This window comes from Astatotilapia calliptera, chromosome 18 (assembly GCF_964374335.1).
Source record: "Astatotilapia calliptera chromosome 18, fAstCal68.1, whole genome shotgun sequence".
NCBI classification, from domain to species: domain Eukaryota; kingdom Metazoa; phylum Chordata; class Actinopteri; order Cichliformes; family Cichlidae; genus Astatotilapia; species Astatotilapia calliptera.
The window spans coordinates 13,276,251-13,298,173 of record NC_137439.1 but is presented as its reverse complement, the minus strand read 5'-3'; the positions used below and the strand labels follow the sequence as shown (position 1 = coordinate 13,298,173).

The window sequence follows — 21,923 nt, the reverse complement described above, 5'->3', positions numbered from 1 at the left end:
TTGTAAGACATTAAATTCCCCTACATTACATTGATAACAAAAATAAATTATTCTGGCCACTTTATCACATTCTTTTATTTTGGATTAATATCACATTTTAGGTTTTTTTGTTTTGTTTTTTTTACATATCCCGCTTTGCATTCACTGTTACTCAGGGAGAAGACTCTAAAGTTTCTGCCAGATGTAACTACCGCCTCCATGTGGATTTAATTACAAATCCACCACCCATAAATGAGCTCAGGTCAATGCACGACTATATACACAATGTAGGTGGAGGAGGCATTAGTGGTACCATTAAGCTTCAAAGGGCAGGTTTACTAAACCAACAGCCAGCAAACTCAGAGCATTACATTACAAAACAAAGGGGGGGGGGGGGGGGGGGGCAGTAATATAACAGCAAATAAAGCCCAACAGGAATGCTACCAGTTTATAGTGAGATTCACTGGGATTTAGCAGCCGTTAACTATTGGATCATCGCCTTAAACGAAACGACCGAGTGATTATCGCTGCTCAGACTCTCACTCACTGCCACATTAACACGATTTCACCTGTGTTACCCACCCAGAAAACAGAGGCAACCTGAAACGTTTCATTGTACAATAAACCTTTAATAAATAGTTTATCATTAGTTTCCCATATTTACATTAATAACCACCATTTTACTTACTTAGGTTGCCATACTCATTTCTTGGCTAATTTTAGGCACACAAAGAGGGGGGGTTCAGGCCACAAACCACATTGTACTAAAAACAGGAGTGGCTAGCAGGTAATTCTGGAGAAATATATAGTAATTATAATAATTGCACCATACAACCAAATTGACCAAGAGGTGGCCATCTCCTTGAGGAATAAATATATACATTTTTCTCTAGGTACAGGTGATCTTTGTACATTTACAGTCGTCTGCTTGGAGGCTGTAGGTGTGCACGTGGGTGGTGGTGGGGGGCTGGTGCAGAATCTTACCAATTTATGCAGGATCTGATTTTCTGTTTTTCCAATTACATGATTTAAAAAAACAAACAAAAAACATCCCCTCTTAAATGACAAAAACCCCTTGAGGGTATTGAGGGTATGTGTGGTCAACATGTTCAGTTTCATTCGAAACATTCAGAGAAATCTGGGAAAAAATATGAGCTTAACAAACCATGGTGAAATGCTTGTTATTAAATGAAGACAGAGGCTGGAAAAAAAAATCCAAAACAAACATAACAAAGGGGACACATGGACATTTGATAATTTCCCATCCAATTTTGACAATTAATCCTAAAAAATGACTGAAGTTTTAAAAAGCTATTAAAAAAAAAAAAAAAAAAAAAAAAAAAAAAGCATTAAAACTTAAATCTTCAGTCAAAGAAATGAAGACGAGAAAATAAAAAGAACAACAATAACACTCAAATCACACAAGTGTACATTCACACACACACAGTACAAAAGAAAAAAGCAAATCAAGAAGATATGGCACTAAATACGTGTTCATACAGATGTTAAACAGCATGAAACCAGTTGTTAGCTACGAGAGGCATTCACAAATCAAAGTTACAATGTGGAAAGGTGGCGATGTATTATGTGAACGAAGGGAACGCAGTATTGCTGATCCAAATGACCGAAAAAAGAAAAAAAAAAAAACAAAAACACACAAGCACCTCACAGGCATGCCAGGTACAGACAGCGCCACCTGTTGACAGGGGAAAATAAAAAATAAAAAAACAAAACCAAAAACATGGCAGCAGCGGTTCAGACCTGCAGACCAACCCAGAGACATCTGCAGGCATTGACGATAATAAAAATTCAGGGCTTACACTTTTAAGTGGATTTTTTTTCTTCTTTTCTCTTTTTTCAAACTAATGAAATCTGGGATGACTGCAGATTTCTCAATACTCTCCACATCGACACAACCTCCAGATTTTACTTTGCTTCACTGTTTGAGGATGACATCAACATTTTCAGCCATCTAATCCACTACTGCTATTCGTTTCTGCCTCTTAGGTGGCGCAGGCTGGCATCTGCAGAGCTTCTACATAAGTTGCCAGACACGTCTGTGAGGTGCTTCATGTCAGGCATTTGGAGAAGCGTGGCCTGCCTCTGAGTGTACACATGTCAGGTTAAACGTCAGGGACTATATGACACAGTTATGATTCTTATCCACCACTTTACGCCACACTGATTACCCTTTGTATTTACTACTGCAGCAGCATGGCTGATATTCTGCTGAACCTAATGATATCAATTCAAACAGTCAGTGCCGACACCGACATCCTGATAGCAATGCTCCAGCTCCAAATGGTCCAGAGGCTTTTTAAAAATAAAACCGTGTCTCTGTAAGCCTCAACTTGATGGTGATAAACGTCAGGAATCAAAGTAACAGGAAGGGCATGAATACAAAGGAATAAAAAGTGTGTAACGGCTCCGATGGGAGCAATAGCACAAGATTACAGAGCCTTCTCAGACCTCGGTCTTCATACAGGTTACGTAATGTCTCCATATATATCTTAAGTGACTTCAAGGCAACATTTGTTTCTTGAATAAAAACTTGAAGCACAACTAGCCTTCAGTTTGAACAGAGAAAAATATACAACCCAAACTGTACTACTAATCTAGAGAATGGCAAGTAAACATTGAAAAACCATTTTGAGCTAATAAAGTGGTCTCTTCTAGTCATCTCTCTGTAAGAAATTTGATATTTGAACAAAACCTGGTCCTAACAAAGCTTTTTGTATCTGAACTGGTTGCCAACCCTGACTGCAATTAGGCAGCGCCTCTCCAATACTGGTTTGCAGGCTCCTTTCACAGGTTTAACAGCTGCTGCGCTCCCACAGAAGAACAACTAGAAGAAGAACTATGTTTCCTTCTTGGATGCCTAAACAGAGCTGTAGTCATAAAGACAAGCATCAGAACAGAAGTTAGCTTGTGAAAGGGCGTTCGTTACGCTCTTCTCAGACAAACGAAGGTGCCACTTGGCTAACTAAAGAGGAATAATCAAGAGTCACACAGGTATTTAGTAACGTATCAGAGATATATCCCCACTCGCACTTTAAACCCAAGTCACTTCAGTTCTGTTTCGCGCCAGGAGGGGGGACAAGCTGTTGTGTGCTCCACTGTTACAACTTCAGACAAACCAAAGATTGGAGTCCAGCTCAGTCTCTCACACACACACACACACACACACACACACACACACACACACACACACACTTCCACTGCAGCCCTGATAATGCTCGACACACTTTCTTCACACAGGGTCTTTAGAAAGTCCTCACAATAACCCAGCTATTAGAAAGAAAAGGGCTGCTAAGGAAGGAGCGCCCAACTTTGTGCTGTGGACAGCAAAACAGACAAACATCTCTTTGCGGCACTCGAGTGTGACGTGTGCCTGAGGTGTGTGTGTGTCCTTGTGATAAATTATGTGTATCTGTCCATGTGTGCAGGGCATTTTGAGGTGGAGCGAGGGAGTCTGCCCCCCCTGAGCTGAGGTTATACGCTGCTGTCCTCCAGCAGCGGCTCCTTGCCCTCTGCCCCGCTGCCTTGCGGGCTGTGGGAGTGACTCTGTGCCCCGTTGCTGTGCTTCTTGTAGGAGCCAGGCCTCATACCGGGACCCGTGTGCTCCGGGATGAACAGCGCCACCAGCAGAGACAGCAGCACTGAGCATGCACCAAAGAGGAAGGGAGGACCTGGGATGATGGCACTCTAAGAAGGAGAAGACAACACTTTGGTCATTATGGAGCACATGAATAAGGAAATTCTGTATACACATCCTTGCAGATGGCTTTAATGTTATCTCTGATTCAAGCTCACCTCATCAGTGGGGTTGGCCATGTTCGGTTTGGCACCTTTCTCAGAGCCGTCCGTGTCGGTCAGCTCCACGTGGAATAAGTAGAAGATGAAGCCGTAAAGAGCAGGACCCAAACCGTTACAGAGGCCTCGAATTCCAGTGATCATGCCCTGAACAACACCTGAACAAGACGCATATGGAAAAACCTTCAGTAGATCCCCCCACAAAAAAATTGGAACGCGAAACACACAACATTCACTCAATAACATTTAAATGGACAAGTTTCTGGTTCTGAACGGGTTAGCTAATGCATTAAAACCACTGACAGATGAAGGGAATTATGTTGATCATTTATTACAATGATATGTTCTCTCCTGGCCCTTGAAAAATATCAACCACCGACCTATATACTGTAGACGAGCCACTGTGTGGAGCATAGCTACCCCTCTAATAACACAAGTACACAGCTGCTCCCTTATTCACAAGGGGTTGCAAGTTTGATTTGGCCGACTTTCCACACCGGATGCCCTTCCTGATACAACTCCAACAGGATTTGTATCTCCTCCTGGGATTGTACTGGAGGATCAATAAATATGATGATAGTGATGGTGATAAACTGGGCCTCCAGCTGCATCTGAGCAGTTTACAGTGTCCAGGACCTCAGGTGAGGAAGAAGATCAGGGTCATGATTGTTTTTTTGTTTCCCCCCCCCAACAGTCACAGGGTGAGCTCTACTGTATCGCCATGTGGCAGAACATCCTGTGGAAACAACCCGGACTCTGGTGGGCTGAGGCAGCAGTTTCAGGCCATAATAATACGTTGCTTTGCTCAACACTTGCCTTGATCCCCACACCTTCTCAAAAATAAGAAGCGAGTTGAAAGGTCACCACTTTTGACAGTACACACATTAACTTAAGTGCAAGTGGTCAGAACAGGATTCCCACAGAGATCTAAAACTGGTCTTTTCCTGTAACCTTCGATCATATGTGCTCATATTCACATCTACGACCAATAAAGAATCACCAATTAACCTAAAATAGATGTGTTTGTACTGTGGGAGGACGCTGAGTGCCCACAGAGAACCCACACAGACACGGGGAGAACATGCAGACTTCAGGAAAGACCACAGTTGGCCGACATTTGGCAACAGGCATGTTTTTGTGCATCTTTGACCTCTGTTCCGATGACACTCTCACCTTGCTGGTCAGGGTCCGCATTACGGGACACAATGGCGCTGATGGCGGGGAACGTAATGCTGGACATGGCAGCAACGGCTCCAGCTGCCCACATCATCCTACAGTCACCAAACACAACACAAAGATTTTACTTGCCTAATACTTTAAGGAATAAATTGTGAAATATGCACTTTTCTGATGACAAAGCTAGTTTTAGATGAAGCTGCACTTCCTGTTTTATTTGAAAATCTAAACTTCAACAGTGTGTCAACGTGCATTTCATCAGAATGTGATTTCTATTCTGATTTTAAAGGCAGATTTTTTTACCCTTCTGTGAGCAACATGAGGATTCTCCCCTTAATATATGACACAGCCAGTCTAACCTTTATTTAACCCGATTTAAAGAGTATTGACCAAAGCTCAGAGGAGCAGCAGAGAGACATGCTGAATGTTTTCTTTCAGAATCAATAGATATTATAGTCGCCCGTCTTCTCCTTCAGGCCAAAACAACATGAGAAACTGAAGCTGCTATGACCACACTTGAAGAGAAATGAAACAGAGCGTGATCAATGTGTCGGGGTGGTCGTTTATCGAGTTCTTCATATCAGCAGGTTTAAAGCAAGAAAAGCTTGAAATATTATTTTTCATTCATCTGACTTAAAATAAATCGATTAATTGTTTGACTGAGAGTCAAGTGCAAGTTTGATAGGGTTAAATATCTACACTTTTGTTTTAACGTCTCACAATCAATCATTTATGTGTTCAAAGAGTCACATAAAAAAATATTACATCTTATGTTTAAGTTACAATAGTAGCATTAGGTAAGCCTCTGCTTCCCTCTAGTGGTCTCTCAGGGTAGTGAAATAGGAGTGCCAATAGATAACTAGCTGTAGTACAAAGTTGTTGTTTTTTCTAATTTATCTGCAAAAATAAGAAAAGCTTTTAGTGTTAATGGAGAAACAGTCCTGATATGCAGATGCTGGTTTTAACGATAGTAAATGTAATTGTGCTGATTGATGAGTAAATTAAGTGTTTCTGATGATTTCTTATTATTTTAAAGTTAAATAAAGACAAATAAATGTTTTAAGTTTTCTCAGACATTTAATACTTACTTGTTTTTATTTTTTATTTTTAATCCTGAAGGATTAGAACCACTGTCACAAAAAGGGCAGGAAATGATTTGTCAAGATAAACTTCCTTCCCCAATTCTTTGAAATCATAGGCACAACAGTTATTGTATTTCATTTTGTGTTGAAGGGGTACGCAAGGTATTTGCATGTTTTCAGATTGTGGCTGTTTTATAGTCCAACTGTCTGTGTTAGGACACCTGCCAAAAAAGACCACGCCCAACTGAGGCAACCGTGTTTACGAGGTATAAAGAAATTCAACCCACATGGATTCATTACAAAGGGGCTATAAGTATGCTTTTAACACTATGAAGTTGGACATTTTAGCACTGGAGTCTACGGGAACCAACTGGCGTTTGTAGCTAGCATTGTAGCTAGCATGGCCACTAGAGGAGCCGCAGTGCTTTTGCACTCAGGCGTTGGCTTCATTTCTTTAACTCTCCTCCGTCGCATTTGTAGCCCTGCTGTTCTGCACACAATCAGCATTACAGCGGCTGGATGGTGTTACAACATTTAACCGCAGTCACCAGAGAAACCATGCTACACTCTCAACCCGGGCTCCATGAACACACACATTACACATGGAGGAAGTGAAAACAAATATGAAATACAACTACACGTTCCAATTTTCAACCAGTAGGATCTTGGTGACCTCAAGTTCTGCTGATGCGAATAAATGAAGAAATGTGAGTGTTTGCATTAGGAAATACTAACCAGGGCTGAGATCCAAAGCCATACCAGGCCAGCTGGAGGATCTGAAAGCCGAGGCCAAGCAGGATTGTGTTCTTATTTCCTATAGAGCGCATCAGGATCCCCAACACAACCGTCTAAGGGAACACAAAACATAAAGACCCAAATTATACCAGGCACTGATCAACAACAATCAAAACCCACATTAAACTTAAACAGCTTCTCATCCAAGTCCTGAAACGCAGCTGAAATAATTATGCATGAATTCAAATGAGAGAAATTTTGTTTTTGTCTTCTTTTACATAACACTCCCCCATGTTTTTCTTGACGGCACGGCTTTAAAAGTAATGTAGGGAGCAAATTGTACAGACAATGTGGGTCCACAGAGTCACCATGTCAACCAACAAACTAAAAAAAAAAAAGTGTCAGAGACCCCCAAAAATGATGTTTTAACAACTCTAACCAAATGGCTTTTAATGCCTAACCCATCTATGATTTCAACTTGGGTCTCAGGAGTAAAATCATCATTGCCACAACAAATGCCTCCAACCCCCAAATGAGGTATTTTTTTGTGTGGAAAAGAATAATTTGGTGGACATCGACAGCAAAATGAGACCGCAGACGGATTGTGTTCAGGAACATGAAAATAATGCTGGAAAACTTGTGTTCGGGAACACAAATCAACAAAATAGAGACTATAAGAGATAGTAAGAATAGTAAGACAGCGCTGCATTAAAATAAAAGCATAAATGAGAGAAAAAGAAATCCGATCAAAATAGACCAATCAAAGTGGGGCAACATGATCCAAAAGCCAGTCTATAAAGTTTACAAAGACAGCATTTTGACTGAGAAAATAAATCAGCCAGTAAAAAAAAAAAACAACCAAAAAACAAAACACCGTCATGCTTAATGGAAGTAAAGTAGAATGATTGATATCAGATGTAAATGTAAATAAACAGCAGTACCTGAGCTAATATTGAGAGGATTCCCAAAACAGCGATGAAGGCAGCCACTGTCTCTGAGGAGAAGCCTATGACCTGAGGGTGAGAGAGAGCGTTGAGCTATCGCAGGTTAGGACATGAACAATAGAGCACAGATCTTACCATAAAACCTTCAATTGTGTGCACATTGGAAGAACAGGGTTTGGTTGGAGTCTTCAGTAACACTACTTTTTCCTCAGAGAAAATGCGTTCTTTACATTCCTGGTGTATTTATGCTAAGTACACCAGGAGTGCTCCCTTTTATTTCCATCAATGCAGACAGCAGAGAGGGGACAAGGGGTGTGTTAGCCCTGGTGCCCCAAAACGACAGCGTCGCTTCTTCCCCCCACAAAATGAGCCTGCGTGTGAAGGACCTGCCTAACTGGTTCACCTGACACCGTTTACACAAACTAAACAAACCCCCACTCGAAACTTTCAGTTAAACAGAAACAATCCCACAGCTGCTCCCGTATGCTCCTGCAGCATAATGAATGAAGCCGTCCACTTATTTCTGCTAGGGTGTAAAGCAATGATTTTCCTGTGATAGCATTTTGTGGAGAAACCTAATGAATCTGCTCTAGTTTTAAAGAAACGTGCGGCTCAGCAAACCTGTTCGGCCAGTCTTGGAGCAGTGGAAGTGAAAGTGTGTGGTCAGCAGGTTTCTCATGTCCCTGAGCTTTTCAGCCTTTAATTACCCAAAATGTAAAATAATAAATTTTATTGTCCTCAATAAAAAACAAACAAACAAAACACCCCCCCCCCCCCCAGTATACTATATTTTACACTTTTATAGCATCTCCTTTATGCTCCAGTAATGCCATTTTTATTTAGCAGCTCAGTCCCACCAAGTGGTTGTGATGTGTCTAAATTTTGCTTTGGTGTATATTTCAGGCATTTGTGGTCTTTCTGGAAATGTGTGAGGAAGAAAGTTTGGCGTTCACCTGTCTGAGATAGAGGAAGAAGCTGGAGTACTGGCCGGCCTCAGGGAGGTAGGAGAGGAACACTGTGATACAGATGAGGAGCACCGTAGAGTCCTGGCCCACTTTACGCAGAGACTGACCAAGAGAGCAACAAGAAGAGTTAACATGAGCAAGAATTCAAAACAGGAGTGGTTTCTGACATGCTCGCTTAATCAAATATACTTATTTATTAAGCCATAAGCTGCAAAGGCTGTGAGGGCGATAAGGGTGAAGTGTTCAAATTAAAGCTTTACTTTCACATGTGCTACATATATACGCTAACATAACTTTATCTTAATCTGCAAACCATCAGCAACAATGATAACGACTCTGTAATAAAAGGACTTTTTGAAGACGCTGTGTGAAAATGAGAGAAGTCCATAATCTGCACATTTAAACAGATTGTTCTGTTAAACAGAGGAAATGTATTCCTTCTGTTCTTAATGGACATCAAAATATTTCATCTGAACATGTTTTCACTGGAAAACTCAAGAGATGGGAGGAAAAACTCCACAGCGCAGTGCCTTAGAGCAAAAACAAAGTTTGCATTCAGTTTGACACTTTGCAAGTTTTTGCTGGTGGGAATGAGGTTCTAGGAATAATTGGACAGATTTGCATTAAAATGCTAACAGACATTGGCGGTCCTAGCCTGTTTGGCGCCCTGGGCGAACACTCCCTCTGGCGCGGTTATTGGACTGTACTGACTAAAGTCAGAGTGTCTTTTTAGCATTATGAAAAAGCTCAAAATTGGACATCCACATTGTATTTTCACAAATACATATTGAACTGAGAAAAGTAAAACTGGGAGACATCACCTAGATGTTCAAGAAAATATCACAAGCTAATCGAGATCCAGATAATCCTCTTGGATCCAGGGATGCAGCTCATGCATGTTGTCAATGCTGGAATTATCAGCCTTGGTATGAAACCTCAGACTGCTCTTGTTTACTACAAATTCCTCCCAGTGTTATGTGTTCACAGCAGCTCAGCAAAGTACTTACAGAGTAAATTTGCTACTGAAAAGATTAAGTTTGGAAGAGACACGATTCCAATAATCCAGACTTCGAAAGTCTCAAGGAATACATATCGCCACACAACAGTGGATTTAAGCTTTCATAACTACACTGTGAAGTTATGCTTTAAATAGTTTAACAACTTTAGGTAAATCATTTGTTTTCTTGTCAGCAGCACCAAGATCTGAGAAGTGCGCAACCAGCAGCTAAATGATTAAATGCATAATTTGGATTTTTAAAGATTATTATTAATGACTCATTTAAAAAAAAAACTGTACTTTTTGTGTTGTGCTTTGAACGTAAAGGGTAGTTACTTTTCTCATTATTTCTCACTTATTTCAATTAATTTATCACTGGTTGTGAATCACAGTGTTAAGTGTTCTTTCAGTTTAAGGCTCTTAGCTAAAATTAGAAACATTCAATTATGCGTGAAGTAAGTGTTCACACAATGTTTTGTGTTTTTCTTTAAGCCAGAGACTAACAGATAATAAATCACACTGCTGTTGTGTTGGCCCAGCCTGTACACTGAAATTTATCAGTAAAGATTACTGTGTTACTCACAGCGAAGGGGTCTGCCTGTTCCCAGGAGATGGGCGCTCCCCATGATGCTGGCCTCATCTTCTCCGGCAGCGACTCTGGTACAGCCATCAGGATGAAGCAGATGTCGAGCAGAGCGATGACTGTGGCCAGGATCACAACTAAGGTGTCACTGTAAGCCTCAGACAGGTAGGCTCCAATGGCTGGGCTGGTAACCAGGCTTGCTGCAAAGGTAGCTGATACCTGAAGGAAAGAGGGAAAGAGGGATGAAATAATTGACAGATTCTTAACTGACACCTTTGAAAAGCTTTTGAAATGTGCCTCCTTACCAAACCATAAGCAGTGCTCCTCTCATGCTCTTGTGTGATGTCTGCCACATAGGCAAAGATCACAGAGAAGGTGACGGCAAAGACACCGGACATCGAGATGACTGCAAAGTACCACCTGAATAAAAGACAAAAGCTTCACCTGTGAGCATACACAACGGCTAAAACTACAGATTGTTTTGGTTAATGTTGATCAGTGACATGCTGGCGTTTCAAAGCTTCAGCACTGAGCCGTCGGTATACTGCACTCACCATGGACTGATCTTCATCAGCGGAATGGGCGCGCAAGTGAAGAAGACTGTTAGCAGCAGGAAGGACTTGCGTCCCCATACGTCTGACAACGCTCCAATTAGTGGAGCACTCAGAAATGATAACAGGCCCTGAAAAGATAGAGGGGAACAGAGGAATAAGATACTGCTGGATGTGTCAGTAATGTTACTAATGGGTAACCTTCACTTTCAAGAACATGCACACACTGTAAACAAGAACTCAGAGTTTCAAAACTGTAAAATAAGTCTCGATGACTGAAAAAACTTTTTCCATATTTGGCAGCAAATATTCAAAATATGCTGTACTGGATGAGAAATTTTACTACAGAGACTCCAGCTTGGCTCCAAATTGAGTCATCCAATTGTGTCAAAACGTGCCTATCAGCTTTGTTGAGTTGAAGCAGTGAAGCAGCTCCTGAAGCACTTTAATGTTCCCCAGCAACATTTTTTCCGCTATTTACAAATTCGCCACTTTGTAAAGAGTCTATTTTTCTTCATTTCCGGAATTACTTGAAGACTTCTTTGGATTATTATTAAGATAAACAGTGATAAGAGAGGGGCGATTAAAGAAATCGATGCTATATTGTTAGGTCTTCAATCTCCTTCTTTCTCCATCCTTAAAGTACAGTGGGAGAAAGACCTTGGGATGAATATAACAGATGAACTCTGGAAATCTTTTCTCCATGCGGTACAATCTTCTTTGATATGTGCCAGGCATGGGCTCCTCCAATTCAAGGTCCTACACTGATTACATACCTCCAAGGAAAAGTTAGCCAAGTTCTATCCAGGAGCTGACCCCCTGTGTAACAGATGTAAAGCAGAAACAGGTTCACTCCTTCATACCTTTTGGACATGCCCCAATCTTCATAACTATTGGGTGTCTATATTTAACACCTTTTCAGAGATATATAACGTTAAATATGATCCTTCTGTTCTAACGGCTATCTTTGGGGTGATACCTCAAAACATCACTCTGCCAAAATACTATTCGAATTCTATTGCCTTTGCTTCACTCATTGCAAGGCGCGTTATACTTTTAAGATGGAAGCAGGAAGCTCCTCCCACACATGAACAGTGGCTTGCAGAGCTCATGAGGTTTTTGCACTTGGAAAAGATGAGATGTACACTGGCAGGTTCAACCACCAAATTTCTTAAGGCATGGCAGCCATTTCTAATGTACATGGAAACATTTAAAATGACCACCTTATCATGACCGGATACCATATCTCTATATCACTATCATATTTAACTGTACACTGAATGTCCCTTATACATTTTATTTTTGTGTTTGTTGTTGTTTGTTTTTAGTTTTGTAAGGATTTCTTTGGTTTGTTTTCCTTCTCTTTCTGTTATCTCTTGGGGTATTGTAAATACTGAACAGCAAAGTACTGTATGTTCAAAGTTTTGCTATTAACATGCTGCTGTGACTGAAAATAAAATTATATAAAACTTTTTCCAGCTGTCTGTGAGTCATCCTCAGTCCCTACTTACTCCTAATGGAAACTTTAAACCAGAGCAAACAAAATAATAACAGAGCGCTTATAGCTAGCTGGCTGGCATGCTAAATCTAGAATAAATAAAGACTTACAGGCCAACACACGCTGAGAACCGAGACCATCTTTAAAATGCTGTGACCTGTCATAGAGGAACCTTGCTTAGGATTGAATTTAACAAGCTTTGCAGTTTTGCAAGGAAAAATTATTGGGCCACAATTCTTAAATCCTAGTAACCAAAAACTTGAAATGATTACAAGCATGTCCTTAACCAATCTGTAGATTATCTTACGCTACATCACCTTTGAAGGAGCTTCATTTATTCTTAGTCCAGCTTGGGAACCTGCTACAGTTACTGGACAGCTTGCAGTCATATTTCAACATGGAAATACACTGATGGCAAACATGATGATGGACACTGATTGGGTTTTTATGGGAACTGGCCACTTGGTGCAGTAACAATAATGAAAGATTTTAATGGGGTCATTTAAAAACCCTGTTTGTTTTTCCTCTTTTGGTACTTTTAAATTGGCTTTGGTTTTTATTTCCATTCATATATCACTTTGTTTCGCACGGCTGCTGCAGAAGCCTTGAGATATATTGACAGTGATGAAATTAAAGTGAGATTATAGCCTGCTTTAAAAAAAGAAAAAAAAGAACCCTAATTGATTACACTCAATTTAATTTTGTGAGATATAATGTGAAGGACAGATGACCCTTGTAATGGTTGTAAAATCATTGTGAACTACAAGGTCTTTGTAAAATGGTTACTGCACAAATCTCACTAAACTTGCGTAATGTACACATGAGCAAAAACAAAAATTCTTCACCTTTGGCTAAGCAATGACATATGAAGGGGAAACTTATCAGCAAACACACACAAAAACCAAAGCACGCTTAAAGATTGAGGATACTCTTTATCTGATTAGTGGCATTAACTGTGCGATTGTTATCATTCCTCAAGTGCCTTCTATATTTGCAGATTTACAAATCCAATAAATCCACTAGTACTTTTTCTTTCAATAACAAGAAACATAACCAGATATCTATAACATTTGTTATATGTAGTTATTTATGAGTCCTATGCAACTTCAACACTGATAAGATGGTTAAAGGGTGTTTCTCCCATTTCCTTATTTATTTATTTCAAAACAAAAAACTCTGGTGCAATAATTCTGATGTAACACAGTCATAGACGTCTGAGCATTTTCCAACAGCTTTGAACATCACACAACCAATCAGAAGGAAGGACAAGAACCAGCTGTCTTATAGTGAGACACATGAATCGGACCAGTTATTGTATTGTCTTGTTGTGCTGTCTCTTACCTTCACACCATGAATGAGCCCATTCATCAGGAATGTGTGCTGGGGGAATGTCTGGTGTAATACCTGCAGAGCAAACACACATAAAAGTAAATTAAACCACTTTATTAACACTGAATTAAGCCTGCAGAATTATGGCAAGAAACATGATCACAATTATTTAGGGGGAACACTGCAAATTTTATTATTTAATAAGATTACTCATTAACACACAGATGGATATTTAAAAACAAAACCCCAACAACCAACCAAGGCACAGATTTAAAACAAACAAAAAAACAAAACGTATTTTTCCATGATACCACAAACCGTTGTCTCCCTGCTACACTGGTTACAGCAGATGTAGTTTTACAAATTGCTGTCACATATAATTCTGTAACATTATTTTTTCTGCTTGCCATTTCATTCAATAAAAAGTTTTGATGCAGATCTTCAAGAAGGGCCATTTGAAATATTTTATTTATTTTTACTATGAATGCTGTAAATGTCCATTTAGAAAAGGGATCATTTTGAAAGGTCCTAATTTCATGTTTTGTTATTGTGCTGGAAAAAATCCTCCACAAAAGGTCAAGAGCTGCTGATAGGGGGAGGAAAACCAAACAAAAACCCAGCCACCGCAAGAACGTCTGCACTACGACGTCCTTTCCTGTCAACAGTGCAATCTTGTTTGAAAGGTTAACCCGGGCAGAATGAAAGAACCATCTGGGCAGTCGCCCTTGGAAAATGCTTGGATAAGGGCACACTTGGTTGATTGGATGAACAATGTAGCTGCTTTGCATGTTTAAAACAAACAGAAAAAAGATCCCAGAGACTTCACTGTCACTGAAAAAGGTTAAAACTTGCACAAAAAAGGAGGGGGAAAAAAAAAGACTAAAGAATTTGGCACCTGGCTTTTCCCCCTCCTTTTTTATTTTTTAATGGCTTATTACAACATGATTCAATGCTCACGTTGAATCACACAATAGACAAACTTGTCTTCCCATCCACCTGTGAGCACTAAACACAATCGAACTGCAAATGCGCAAAGATCATAAAGGCTCCAGACAACATGCTCCCGGTGGTCCCTAGTAAATCTGAGTTTTCCTTTCCACAACAACTGACCCGAACATGTTGGAGTGCCCACATTTTATTCGGGAAGGAAACACGATGAAGTTGCTTTTGTTCTGCTTATGTTGGGAAGATAAACTCACAGCCTCATTTGTTTGAGCAGTCAAATGACCTGCAAAGTTTACTAAACTAATAAAGCTTCCAGGGTTGCTCAGCGCTATGCTGACTACAGTTTTGTGTTTTTCTTTAGTTTTTGTTTCAAATTTATTTCAAATGTGTGTTTTAAGTTTCACTTTTAGTAACCACGATGGGTTAGACTCCTTCAGTTTAGTTTTTATTGGTCTGAAATGTTTAGTTTCACATCAGTTTTTGTTGGTTTCACAATCACTGTTTGTTATAATAACAGTATACTACAAACCAAATGGCCGAATGTCATAAAACACTGCCATCTCAATAAATTCAAAGGCATCTCAGGTTGAAGGTGCTGATATATTAAAAAGAATTTGTCAGTTGAATCTAAACTAAACTTTTAATTTATTTTGGTTAACCTAAACACAATATTTTCTTAGTTTTTACATTTTTTAAAGTCTAGTGTTCATTTATATTCCAGCTAACTAAAATGACATCAACTACTTGTTTGGTTTAATTTTAGTTAACTATAAATAACCTTTGTCCTCGATGTTATCATCTCCAGAGTGGAGTGGTTAGAGACTGATCAACAAAATGATTATTTCTGTTTTATAGCATATTTGTTTCACTCTGCTCTGTTAAGAGTAAATGTTTACCAATTTGCTAAAAATCAAGAATCTGCAAATAAAGCTGAAAAAAAGTGGGAACTGTCAGTCTCTGTCTCACTCTTGAGATTAAGAAATTCTTTTGTAGGGACTTAAAGGGCTTAACAAAATTAGTAGACTCCACCCAGTGTAATGGTCGAATATAATAATTCTTGTTATCCATGAATTTTTTAAACAACAACAACAAAAAGAGAAATGGCAAATTACAGTCATTGACTTGCATTCCTGAAATCTGTTTGATTCATTTCTAAATTCTCAGAGAAATCTGGTTTTCTAGCTCAAATCTGAGTGTAAAGACACGACTTCAGTTCAGTTAATTTAGTCATTTTCAGTTTTAAACAAGTTTCTGACTTATTTCTCTCTGGCATTTAATTTACGACAGGTGATCTAACAAATTTGTTAAGGACTGTACCTAGCGTGTCTTTTGATGGCAGGAAAAATCCACTATTTTTTTTCTGCAAGTCCAAGAGTAACCCTGTTAAATAAACATGATCTCAGTATTAACCAAATTAAATGCAATTCTGATTTTTGCCATAGTCAAGCAGCTCATTATTAGTGGGTGCAGAACGGAAACAGGCGTTCAGATAGATGAAGTTCACAGGTTTAAAGTCCACGGCAGATATGGTTCATTGACACTGGCGCAGGAACAAGCAGTTTAGGACACGATGAGCACAACTGGGACAACAACAGGATCTGATTATTGTTTGGGGGTACTGAGGGAAAGCTGATGGCAAAGCTAAGAATCCCCTGTTTTCCTCTGGGAGTCAGTTACCCAACACACACACTCTGAATGCTCTGTGAAGACTGTTGCTGCTGGATACTAATGAAGCAGTGCACTCACTGGGAGCAGTGAAGCAGTGGCTCTCATCTTCAGGCGTCCTCTGATTAGTCTAAAATGCAAATCCTGCCTCTGTCCAGGGATTGTGAAGGCAACAGCCCTCCCAATCCACCCCACCCATCCAACCAGTAATTAATGCTAAACAGTTACACATACAACAAGCTCCTCAAACAGGAGACTGCTGTGAAGCATGTGTTGCGTAAGCCTGTCTGCTTTACATCATGTGGCTCACAGATGTTTACTCATTATTTGTTGAGACACCAGTTTCTCCTCACAGACATTTACACGAGAAGGAAAAGGAATGTGCACAAAAAAAAACCCAAGGAGAAACTAGAAAGGAAAGAATTCAGTAAATGCCGAGTTTGGCTGAAATGTGAAAAGGCAGGGTGAGAAGAATGAAAACTATTAACATACAATCCCCCGTTGGCGTGGTGTTGTTGCAGTCCTTTGTTTCACCAGGAGTCTACAGGCTTGATGAACACACAATCCCTGCTGGTATAAACTAAAGTACTTCATTGGTCTCAGTCATCTTAGCCCTTTATTTATTTAAAAAAAATATGAAATTGTGCAAAATACTTCTTGATTGAGACATTTTAGAGAGAAGTTCCTCTAAATGACGCTGTTCAAACTGTGAGTCAAATACTTGGAACCACCCCACGCTGCTGTGTGGTGCAGCGAGGTGATTGTATGGTGTGGTTTTCCGGGCTGACGGCACCAACCAGCGACCCCCTGATAAGCCTTTTAGACAAAGAACTAGTGCTCAGACAATACAACACTTTGGTGGCCTTTTCATATTTTTCAGTTCGTTAGCTGCTGGCAAAACATCTGGCAATGCACATTCACAAAAACCAAAACCACGCCACCCTGGTCTTGCTCAATCGATTGGAGATTCAATTATTCATAGACACCAATGGTCTGAGAAATGCCACTCGCTGGCTGGGGTTTTAAAGGAGGAAAGGTGGGTGTGTTAGACTATAAACAGTTATGTCAGTATACATAACAGAGTGTGTATGTGCATGCGTACACTCTAGGCTTACCGTGAGCATCGGGGCAGTGAGTAGACCCCATGCAAAAAACTCCAGGAAGATGACCACCACGGCATGGTAAACACTGGGCTCCCCAATTCCCTGAGGCTGAATGGAGACAAACACAGACATACAGGTAGAAAGGCGGTTAGATGACAAGCAACAGAGACCGTAACATGCATTTAAGTGCCTGTTTGTGGGAAGACATTAACAAATCAAACCTAGAGCTGGAATCTGCTAAATGATACAGACTCCACATCGCCTGATTCTGTGGAACAACCCACAGATGGGTACAAGAGTGAAATTCACTTCATACCCTGTATTTGAATAAGTGTCCAAATTACGGGATTTTTTCTTTTTGACTTGACAGATACACTGCTAAATAATTGTATTTCATATGCTTTTTCTGCATAAAACGACTACATTTACTCAACCTGACAATGATTAGGAGATTAACATGCACATAAATTATGTGAAAACTATAAATAAAATAGACTAAAGGACACTTACTGAGTAAGAAATGTTTCTTTTGTATTTTAGCCTGCAGATAAGTAAATGACCTTACAGATAACCTCAGATTGCTTCTACTTAAACTAGCATTTGTTTTCACTAGCAATAGCCAAGTTATGAGCAATATTTTGTTACCAACACACTTCTCTGAACGCACTTTACAACAGGAAGTTGCAGTAAATGATGCAGCGTTCAAATCTAAATTGCACAAGCTGACATGAGCAAAAGAAGCACAGTGGTTACATTAATGCATTACATACTTACAACATTAAGACACATCTATACTGCTTTGCCCTCATTATGAATTGCACTAAGTCCAAGACAATGACCAGAATGTAAATCAAGAGGATTCGTTTTTACCAAGAGATGCGAGGTTTGTCTGGAGCCTACTAAATGGGTTTTGACATTCTCGCAAAGTAAAAATCTCCAGAATCGTTTTCTTTGAAGTGGAGTTTCATTTCCTGAAGCTTAAAATTGATTTTTCATTATCAAACAGACAGAAATAACAAGAAATGAACAATTAAGGCAACTCTTAGCAATATTCAAACCAATCATGTTAACCACCCAAAATTCCATTGTAAACCAGGGGAAAACCCAAGTTTACTCAATCATAATTTACTAAATTCATAAAAATTTAAATTATACAGTTTGATTTAACAGATGACATAGTACAACAGTTAGTATTTTAGCTTACTGGGTCACTCTTAAAATAAAGGCCTAGATCTGTAATGAGTAACACGCAAATAGAAATCCCCTTTGCCTTTTATAAAAACCACATCGTGGGGAGGAAGTCACTATATTCCAGCTCAATTTAATCTTTGCAAAGGTGAAGATGTCGCATGATGCCGTGTACATGGACACTGAGAACAAATTATGGCAGGAAATGACTTTGTGTGATAATTGTAGAAACTATAAAATACGCCAGCCTAAACCGAAAGACTCTTGTGCGGTTTGTAATTTCCCAGCATACCACACTAGCCTGCAGGCCTGACAGGGGCGTAAATCAAATAAGCTCCCACCCTTTTTGCTCCATCACAACTGTATCCCTGGGATGCCTGCTTCTCCGAGAAAATGAAGAACAACATCTAACTGTGTCACTGAATGGATGCAGCAACTTCTCCATTTAAATGACACCCTGCCTCGCATTCAGAGCTTAATGCACTGCCATTGACTAGGGAGTCTAATGCTATCATTCACTCCTGCTCAATGTTCATAAATGAAATCTTAATAGCTGAGTGGTCAGAACCAGTCACAGCCACAGTAAAGACTGATTACAAACATGGAGCCTGAGTGGAAAAGAGCCCCATCAAGTAAGGTGATCATCTGAAGTGGTTCTCCTCATTATGATCACAATTGTTAGTCTTCATATGGATTTTCAGTATGTTTGGCATTACTGTCCCACTGATTACGTAACCGGTACAGATGCCTCACTGAGTTTATAACAGCTCCACCATACTCACACTGCCAGCAGCCTAATTTAGGAGAATCACCACCATCTACAGTCAACAGTCAAAACAAATTTAAATGAATCACCTATATAATCCCTTGTATGGGAGTTGCCCTTTAGTCAAGGCAACTTTATACAAATATCCAAAATAAAAAAATGTCACAACATTACAGCTTTACAGGTGTCAATAAACCAGAGACAGGAGAAAAATATGGCAATAGGGCCTGACTCACCAAACTCTGGACAGCTAACGTACACTTATCCTACCTTACATCAGATCGGGATTGGCTCTAAATCCGGAAGCTAATACCAATGTTTTTAGTTGTCCGATGTTGTGTTCTGCTTGTTTTTAACCAACATGACAAACCCCATGTTTAAATATGCTGCCCTCACCTACTTATAAGATTAACCAAGTAACTGCACATTAGCTTTGTACCGCATACAGCACCTTAAAACTACCCAGATGTAACTATTCAGCTAGTAAGGGCAAATAAAAAATAAGCCCAATTAAACACATATGCTTGTAAGCTAACGTTGAGCTAGTCCCAGCTGGTACTTTTAGTGCCACATAATTTAAAGAAACGTGAGTTCCTATTAGCATTAATGTAGAGTGAAAAAGCTAAAAGTAAAGGTAACTGAATGTCTGCTTTATCAATAAAAGAAACAGAGCTAACAACGGTATCAACGACCTACCGTTACCTGAGCTGACGTGTTAACAAGCAGCTAACGCAGGCCGCTAATACTGGAAATGCTAGCCCACAGCTAGCAGTGTTAGCCCTCCCAACACCCAGCCTCCGTTAACGGTCAACGTTGCCCGCTACCACCGACAGCCGCAACAAAAGCTGCATTACCTCGCGTATTTTCACGAAATAAACACACCAGCACAGGCGGCCGAGAGCCCGTTTAACTCAATGGCAGGCTAACTTACGGGAGATAAATAAATATTTAACTCACCCTTCCTCCATCTTTTATTATAATTTTCTTTGCAAGAAGAATGCTGCGGTTCAGCCGCTTCTTCTTCTTCTTCTCCCCCGTCATCATTAACTTATGTCCATTCTTGGGGTCAGAGGGTCATCGTTGCGCCAATCAAAACCAAAAAAACCCACTAATTTCGCCTCCTGGGCTCATCGCACTTCGGGCAAATCGGCTCCAGGAGGCAGCTAGCAGCGAGCTAACTATTTTGTGATCTCTCCTCCCCACCTCACCTCAGCCTGGCTTCCTGTACTAGATGTCAACCCACCCCTTCTGGCGCAATGACGTCCAGCGATTGGCTGTCTAATACAAGGGCGAAGCAGAACAGGGCGTTGGATTGGCTCAGATGATGTCAACGCTATCGATCCTCACACGGTGATTTGTGAGCATCACATAGCGGGTAACAAAGAGGAAATGCTTTATTTGGAGAGTGACTGTGTTTACGAAGAAACGTAAACCGTGTCTGACTACTTCTTCGAACCCAGTGAAGAAAATTCCTTTGGAGGAAATACGTATTCAAACTCAAAATATTTAATGAACATCATACTCTAAAGATGGCTATTTTATTAAACCTAGGATTAAGATTGTGTAGTATGCATACTAAGTTAGCGATTGTGCGTGTGTGTAGTATAGATGTAGGTGAACGTTTGGTTACATGTAGCCTTAAAATAAAAGTTTGCATGGCATTAAAAAATCAATACAGTGGGAGAGAAAATATGTAAACACCAATTGATAAAAACAAATAAGAAATGTGAAATAGTTTAGAAAATTATGATTTAAAATATCAGCAAAAACGGTCTAGTTATATATAAACATAAAATTTACTATGTAAAGCAAATAGGGGCTGGTGCCTCTTTTTGCTTGTGTAGCAGAAAAAGAAAAAAAATTAAAACAAATGAAAGTTTTAGACTTCTGGGTAATGGAAACGCAAAACCACCACAGGATGTGTGCAGATGTAACATTCACAGTGAGCCACAAATAAAGCAAAACAAACCATGTACCTCCAAGTTTGGCCCTCTGAAGAGCGTAATCAATGAAGACGAAATTCAATTAATATCATTATTGAACTCACATTTTTGTGACTGAAATCTCATTTAGAATTAAACAGTAAAAACTTTATGGCTGTTATACAAGAACATTGAAATTTAGAACTGTATCTCTCCAACAGGCATAACATAAGAATCTCACAATTTGAACTTACCAACTCAAGCCTCCCAGTAAATAACTAGAAATGTAAAGTTTTTAAGTAAAGATTTTGAGATAACTTGATATTTTCACATGTGATGTGATTTTTTTTCCAGTGTCACAGTTTTTCAAAACCACCTCATATGACAATATCTGCATACATTTTAGATTTAAGCTCCAATTGTCTGACATTTCAATTTTGATGTGGTCAGGGCTTCACTTCTTTCTATTCTAGTGTAATTTCATACCTTTACTTCATTCTCCGATGTTGTGTTTGTTTTACTGAGTTGTGTTTCACTGTTGACTGCTGTAACACTGTAATTTCCCAGCTATTGGAATAAATAAAAAATACTCTAACACTTATTCCAATTAAATACTCACTTATTAAATTTGCCGCAAATATGAGTTTGAATGTCAACAGCATTACATTTAAATTCAGCTTGT

General features: G+C 39.6%; 1 protein-coding gene across 1 annotated transcript; it reads right to left on the bottom strand.

Annotated features, from left to right (window-relative positions):
- Positions 1–587: 587 nt before the first annotated feature.
- On the bottom strand, positions 588–20,546 carry slc71a1-2 (solute carrier family 71 member 1-2). The gene is made up of 12 exons (XM_026149023.2): positions 20,277–20,546; positions 17,378–17,473; positions 13,665–13,727; positions 10,829–10,956; positions 10,580–10,694; positions 10,275–10,493; positions 8,683–8,796; positions 7,727–7,798; positions 6,786–6,898; positions 4,966–5,063; positions 3,793–3,950; positions 588–3,684 (listed from the first exon to the last, which is right to left on the bottom strand). Exons 1-12 carry the CDS (start codon positions 20,361–20,363, stop codon positions 3,472–3,474), a joined length of 1,476 nt encoding a protein of 491 aa, XP_026004808.1. The 5' UTR covers positions 20,364–20,546; the 3' UTR covers positions 588–3,471.
- Positions 20,547–21,923: the final 1,377 nt, after the last annotated feature.